Below are 7,089 nucleotides of genomic sequence, written 5' to 3' on the forward strand. Positions count from 1 at the left end.
TTTTTTTTTTTTTTTTTTTTTTTTTTTTTGCATAAAGCTCGTTTTCCTGCGAGCTGCTGTACGTATTTTTGGGGCACAATTTCCATTTGGGCTAAAACAGCAAAATGGTTTGTCAGGAGCTTGGTTTTTGTAGGATTCCCCCCACTTTTCTGTGGACTGGGGGAAAAGGAAAGCTGGGGAGCCCCCAGCCTTTGGGAACCCCGCTGATGAGCTGACCAAAGCCTGGCTGAGGTTACAAGTTTAACATCTGTCCGCTCCTCTTCCCCCACTGCTGAACATCAGGCAGTGGCTTAACAAGTGCAGAACTCGAGGAGTGAAGTGAGGCTCCCTCCTGCCACCAAAAAAATCCCTCTGGCAGCCCAAACCCCAAACTCCCAGTTAATATCTAACTCCAGTTGCTTAACCGCCCCACACGTACCCTCCAAACCCAGCCAGGGACAAAATACCTCAGCCACACGTGCCAGAGCTGCTGTTTTTTTGGAAGACCTCAGGCGACCTGTCCAGACAGCAAATGTTTGCCAGCCGAGGATGTTGTCTTCCTTCTATTTTCCTCAAAATTCGGTTCTTTGAATTACTCCCCAGAAAGCTTTTGGTCATGGGGCTTCCTGACCGCCTGCTCCTAAGAGCCGCGTGGCCTGTTTGCGCAGCGGCCGGGCTGGGGCAGCTGTTGCCTCTGGGTTTTGCTGGAGCAGCCACGTTTCCTCCTCACCTTTTATCATCAGTGTTTTCCTCCTCCCTGCGGCGTTGTACCACCAGATCACTGGCCCTGAGCGTTGTGACAGCGCCCGTCTGAGGTTCTCGAGCCACCCAAGGATGGTTTTAAATCCAATATTGTATTTAATCAGATTTTATTGTATTAATAAAAATGCTTTTTATTTATGTTTTCTCATGCTGCAAGGTCTTAACTGAATGTCTTTGTTAAAATAAAGAAGTTGGGCAGCTTTGGCCACCCAGCAGCCTCCTGGGGTGTGACCAGCTGCAGAGCTGCTGCCCTGGGATGAAGGTACAAGCGGGACCGGCATGGCTGCGTCACAGGAGGCCCTCGGGGACACCATCGATTTCTCCTCGGATTTACCAACCCTTCAGTCCTGGCAAAGCTCTTCCCTTACAGCAGGGAAATGCGGGCAATTACAACGAGTTCAAACAAACACCCAAATCCTGGATCCTCTTAACACCCCGATTCCCTCCCCGAGAGGTTCCCCTGTGTTGTTCGTGTCCTCCCTGATCCAGGCTGACAGGAACGTCAACTGGTGTTTCCCACAATTACTCCTTTTTTTTTTTTTTTTTTCTGGGAAGCAGAGCAGGAGGATTAATGGCCGAGCTGAGCCTCGCATCGAGCTGGTTTCACCCCACACCCCCCTGCCCTCCATTCAGCTGCAGCTTGTGCAACAAGCGCTTTGGTTTTGGGCAGACCTGGATGGCAGTGACCTCCCGGTGATGAAATCCTCATTGCTGTGCATCTCAACAGCCGGTCTTTGTGCCCTGGCCTCCTTTCTGGTCCTATACACAATCTCAGTGTAGCTTTGGGGCAAATAAACAGTGGTAAAATGCCCCAGCTCTGTTTTGGAAAGCATCCCAAGGCTGCCAGCTTAATAACTACCACTATGTGTTTATCACAGGCCCAGAGATTTACGCTGGAGTAATTAGCGTTATTAAAACTTCAAGCACTATCTGTCCCAGCACTCTCTGGGCTCGGCGAGCGAAGGTAAAACAGCAAAAGGGAAAATTAAAGCCAGTAAAAATCCGTCAGTCAGTCAAGGCGCAGCTCGATGCGGCGAGAACCTAAATGTTCTCTCAATGTTTGCAGTGGGACGCCGGCGAGGCTGACGGCGCCGCGCTCCCCACAACGTAATTTAATATCCGAGAGTCCCAACTTGCCAGTTCTCCATCATCTCCGCAGAGCACATAATTGCTGAACGCGGAATAACACGGAACAGCAATTACGAGTTTCTGTGGTGTGAAGTGGGCTTTTCAGGTCTGGAAGCAGGAGGGGACCACGGGCAAATTACAGGAATAAAGGACTGAAAGGGTCTTCTCAAATCATCAGTTTGTGTCTGCTGCGGGAGAGCAGCAGCTCATCCTGCTCACGCATCTACTGATGCGGGCTCTTCCACACCCTTATTGCTTCTAATTTCCAAGTTTGGGGGTTTCTGCTCTGTTTATCTCCATTTCACCTTTTGCCAGCCTTTAACTTGATCAGTTCTTCCCCCAAACCTGCCTTACAGCACATCACACCATCAAAGCCCACCTTTTTTAAAAATACAGATTTACAGAGAGCCGGCTAAACCCTCAGCACAGCCAGTGCACGAAGCAGCTCTCAGAGTCCTGTCAGGGCCGACAGGAGCAAAAGTCCACAGCCACCAAAGTGAAAAAAACCAACTGAGAGAGCCCCTAAACTTCCCGGGTCACCAACTGGTGCGGGGAGCGACCGGTAATCCCCAAGCTGCTCCTACGCCTCCATCACACACGGATTTACACAGCACATTCCTACAGGTGCTTCATCAGACCCAGATCGGGTTTATTTTCTTGGGGAAACGCATCTGTTGTGGCACCACTTGGGCCTTCAGCTTTGGTTTCCAAACCAAAGACTTTCCTACTTCCCAGACCTTCTCATTTCCACACTTAGAGGAAACACTTTCTGAAACGTGAGAATTTGCCTTTTTTTTTTTTTTTTTTTAACTCCGGAGGGGTGAAGAGAGTGACAAATAAAAAGGGGCACCCTGCTTGGCTGGAGGAAAAACCTCCAGACGGCTGAACTATTGGAAGTGGACACAATCCAAGCCGCTATTTTGAGAGGACAAACCAATAGGACAGAGCCTGAAAAACTGCTGGTTAAATTATAACCTTTGGACTGAACATCCCTGGAAGTGCTGCAAGGTCTCTAGTCCAGAAACCCTGGTGAAAAAGCTTCTGCCTACTCGGTCCTAAGCTTCATCCCCCTCCTCCCAGCCACAGCTTATCAGGATGGACGAGGAACATCTCCACGACGATCTGCACGTTTTTAAAGGTAAACTTCAGCCACGCCAGCCCTTCAGCCCCCCACCTCGAGGAGCCAGGCAGGAGCAAAGGGGGTAACAAGACCGTGTCTTGTAGCGTAGTCTTTCTCCCCCAGCGTGCTTGGTTTGTGAGGGAGAGGAAGGTCTAACGGGGTTAATTGGTTGAGATGGGGAACTCCCCCTGAGGAGCTTGGCCCTGGGAAGGTGGGGGGGGAAAAGGGACTTTGCTGCGGGTGTGGGCTGAGGTGAAGGGCTGTGGGTGTTGGGAAGCTGGTGGTGCCCAACCAGCAACACCAGAGAGCATCTGGTGTTGGAAGTGTCCGGGGCCACAGGAAAATTAGGCTCTGTGTGAAGCTTTCCCAAGTCGAGCTCCCCGGCTTGAGTGGCCCAGCGCTCTCACAAACCTCCCAAGGTCAAGCCGTGGAGTCCAAGTTCAGCCTCTCCCAGAAGGGCACCTGAAGCCAGCTCAGGACAGCAAAGAACCCTCCAGACCATGGACTGTCACCTGGGGAACCATTCCCCTTTTGAAAAGGCTTCCTAGACAGCCAGGAGGGTTTAAAAACATGTCACAGCCTAAAATACATGGTGTAAGCTTAGAATTTCTTTTTATTTTGCCTTTGGCAAGGCCACTCCAGTGCCAACACAACGCACTGCCTGACAGCGCCTGTTCTGGGGAGCTTTCAGCCCCCCAGGTGGGTCTGAACAGGAATGCTCATCAAAATTTTGGCTTCTGTAGAGAATAGTTAACTATTCTGGGTTATTTATTAAGCCTTTTCTAAATGGAACCTGAAGAGCTCTGACAAAATCCCACTGATCCCAGAGGAATATTTTCACATCTCTTTTGTTTTGTTTTAAAGACAGAAACTTCTTCCGGCAGAAGCTGCAGTCCTTTTTCACGGTATATTTGCTCCTGGCCCTCTCCTTTTTGCTGATCATCACGCTGTTTGCTGTGTCGCTCTCCAGAGGTACTGGGACATCTTTGAACTCATTAATTAGGCAGGTAGGACCAGCAGATGGATGAGGCCTGAGCTCATGTGCTAGAGGATTCTATAGGTCCTAATTTCACAGCACCAGAGTTGCTCCCAGACACTCCCGTGCGGTGACCGCTGACATCCACACCACCAGCTCTGCCTAATCCAAGCTATAAACCAGTATTTTAAATTTCCTGGGATTTCGTCGCCCCGGAGGCTGCTGGAAAAATAAAACATGTCTTTAGCCTGGACGGGGTGGGGTCGGCGCACGTGTAGCAACACAAGCGATAACGCAGCATCTCTCCCTCTCTAGTTTCAGCCGTTTCTTCTAAACTCAACGAGGTGCGCCTGGAACGGAAACAGAACTTTTCTGGCAGGGATTTTCTCTGTAAGTTTTGGCTGCTGCCCAAACCCACAAGCTTTTCTTCCCCTCTGAAGTTTCCCGAAGTTGTCCCCGAAGTGTTCCTGCTCTGGATTGCTTCGCTGAGGCGGTGCAGGGCATCTGTTCCCTTCTGGGTTTGCTGCCCTGCCAGTAGCAAACACTTTTATATCTTAGCTTTTTCAGGGGCCAGTTGCTGCCGCCTTTGTGGCAACTCAATGTACAGCAAGCTTCGGGGCCGTGCCATTTCTGTACCAGTCTGGCACCGGAGCGCTGCTGGGAAAACCATCTCGTTGGGATGAGCCCCGCTCGACGGCCCATGATCCCCCTGATATTCCCCCCCCTTCTCTCACCAGTGTTTCCCTGCGGACCCGGATCCAGGGAATGGGAATACTTTGACGGGAAATGTTACTACTTCTCCCTAACCAGAATGAGCTGGTACAAGGCGAAGGCTCAGTGCGAAGAGATGCACTCGCAGCTGGCTGTCATCAACAGCTACGCCAAGCAGGTACGGAGCCCAGCTCGAGGCAGGAAAGCCCAGGCTGGCCCAAACCCTCCTGCAGAGCCCCCCCTGGACCCCCCTGGCTCCCCACGGCTCACCCCAACCTCGCTGGGCAGCTGAGAGCTGGTGCTGTTATCCTTTGCATCAGCCAGCAGAGAGCAGGCAGGACCTGCTCTGCCTGCCCGCTGCCTGCAGCCAGGGCTTCTCCGTGTGTGCGGGATGCTTAAACTCAGCACCGGCACCCATCCTGCACCTCCACCTTGTAAATAAATGCCCTGAGCTGAGCCTCTCCGGCTCCTCCACGGTGCCAAGGCAGAGCTGAGCTTGCCCGTTTCCTGGCGCTTTTCCCTCCTGATCCCTCTCCCCGCTGCAGAATTTTGTCATGTTCAGGACAAGGAATGAGCGTTTCTGGATCGGGCTCACAGATGAGAATTCCGAAGGGGAATGGGAATGGATCGACGGCACCGACTACAGAACCACGTTCACGTGAGTGCTGGCCTGCCCTGCGGCTTTGTGCCCATCACCCCCAAGGAGCAGGCAGCTGCCCCGTCTGCACGCCCCCATCTCAGCCCCTTTCTTCCCCCTGCCCCGGGACGGGGTGAAGACAGCAGCACAGGCAAGACTTACCATCTCAACCCATCTAAAACCAGACAGGTTTAGCTAATCCCTGCCCTTCTCCCAGCCCCGGGGGAAAGCTGCTCCACTCAGCTGCCTGCCCCTGCTGCCCTCCCTCACTTTGAACCCGCTCTGCCCAGATTTTGGACCCTCGCTCAGTTTGATCCCTCTCTGCCCAGGTTTTGGAAGGAGGGGGAGCCCAACAACAGCGGCAGCAACGAAGATTGTGCCCATGTCTGGATCTCCGGGAAGTGGAACGATGTCTACTGCACCTACGAGTGCTACTACGTCTGCGAAAAGCCTCTGCCCAACTGAGCGAAGCCACCCGCGGAGGCGACGGCCCACCGCAAATGTTCCTTTTTCGTCTTAATTTATACTATCCGAGCACCCGCACACCACGCACCGCGCTGTCCCGAGGAAGAGCAGGGATCGGGTTTTTTTGATGGTCCTAAGCAATATACACAGGAATCCGGGTGCTCCGTGGGGAGCTCAGCCTAATAAAGGACGATTATTGCTCTGGTTAACGAAGCTTCTCTGTTTCTTGGGGTGGGGGTGAGCTGGGGCTGCAGCCAAACGTCCTGCAGGGCTGGGGCTAAACGGGACAAAATACGAGATTTGCTGTCCAGGTTTTCCGACCAAGGGGGAAAAAAAAAAAACCAAAATAGCAGCATCATTTTCACAACTTTTCCTTTTTTGTTGCTGTTTCAGTTTGGATTCCATGTGACAAAATTGGTCAGCACTTGTGTGAAACTCAGTCGTGGTTCAGCTGATCACCGATGGGGCCCTGGGCTCCAGGACCCCGCCAGGATCGGGCCCCCTCCGGCCTTTTCCGTGAAAACCAGCGTGTTTGGGGCCGGACTGGGAAGCCTCGAGCTCCCACGCGGGTTTCAGCGGGCTCACAGCCCTCAGCCCGGGCAAGAGCCGCTGGCGACAGCCTGTTCTTGCACGTGCGTGTGCACTGCGAGGGGTGTGTGTGAGCACTACAGGGGGGGTGTGCTGTGGGAGCGGGTGTGCACACGTGTGTGTGTTCACTACAGGGGTGTGTGTGCTGTGGGAGTGGGTGCACACACACACGTGTGTGTGTGTGTGTGAGCACTACAGGGGGTGTGTGCCGTGGGAGTGGGTGTGCACACGCATGTGTGCGCACTACAGGGCTGTGTGTGCTGCAGGAGCGGGTGTGAACATGCGGGTGTGTGTGTGAGCACTACAGGGGTGTGTGTGCTGTGGGAGCGGGTGTGCACACGAGTGTGTGTATGTGTGTGCACTACAGGGTGTGGGTGTGTGTGTGCTGTAGGGAGTGGGTGTGCACAAGCATGTGCGTACTACAGGGTGTGTGTGTGCTGCACGAGCAGGTGTGCACACGCGTGTGTGTGTGTGTGTGCGCACTACAGGGTGTGCAGCGTGCTGTAGAGACCGGGTGTGCACAGGTGTGTGTGTGCGCGTGTGAGCCCTGCAGGGTGTGTGTCACGTAGGGAGTGGGTGTGTGCACACGCGTGTGTGTGTGTGTGTGTGCACACTCCGGGCTGCCCGTGCCCTGCCAGGGCCGGTTGTGCCCACGCGTGTGCGCTGCAGGGAGCGGCCGGGAGCGGCTCTCAGCCTCCCGGTACCGGGGATCCCCGGCCGTGC

The 7,089-nt window shown here is 53.6% G+C and overlaps 1 protein-coding gene across 1 annotated transcript; it reads left to right on the plus strand.

The window, feature by feature from the left end:
• The first annotated feature begins 2,946 nt into the window (after positions 1-2,946).
• On the plus strand, positions 2,947-5,932 carry LOC113490923 (hepatic lectin-like). The gene is made up of 6 exons (XM_026867527.1): positions 2,947-3,007; positions 3,854-3,961; positions 4,281-4,355; positions 4,703-4,854; positions 5,222-5,334; positions 5,643-5,932. Exons 1-6 carry the CDS (start codon positions 2,965-2,967, stop codon positions 5,776-5,778), a joined length of 627 nt encoding a protein of 208 aa, XP_026723328.1. The 5' UTR covers positions 2,947-2,964; the 3' UTR covers positions 5,779-5,932.
• The last annotated feature ends 1,157 nt before the right edge of the window (positions 5,933-7,089 follow it).

Source organism: Athene cunicularia, unplaced genomic scaffold (assembly GCF_003259725.1).
Source record: "Athene cunicularia isolate RWA unplaced genomic scaffold, athCun1 SCF_7, whole genome shotgun sequence".
Taxonomy (NCBI): Eukaryota; Metazoa; Chordata; class Aves; order Strigiformes; family Strigidae; genus Athene; species Athene cunicularia.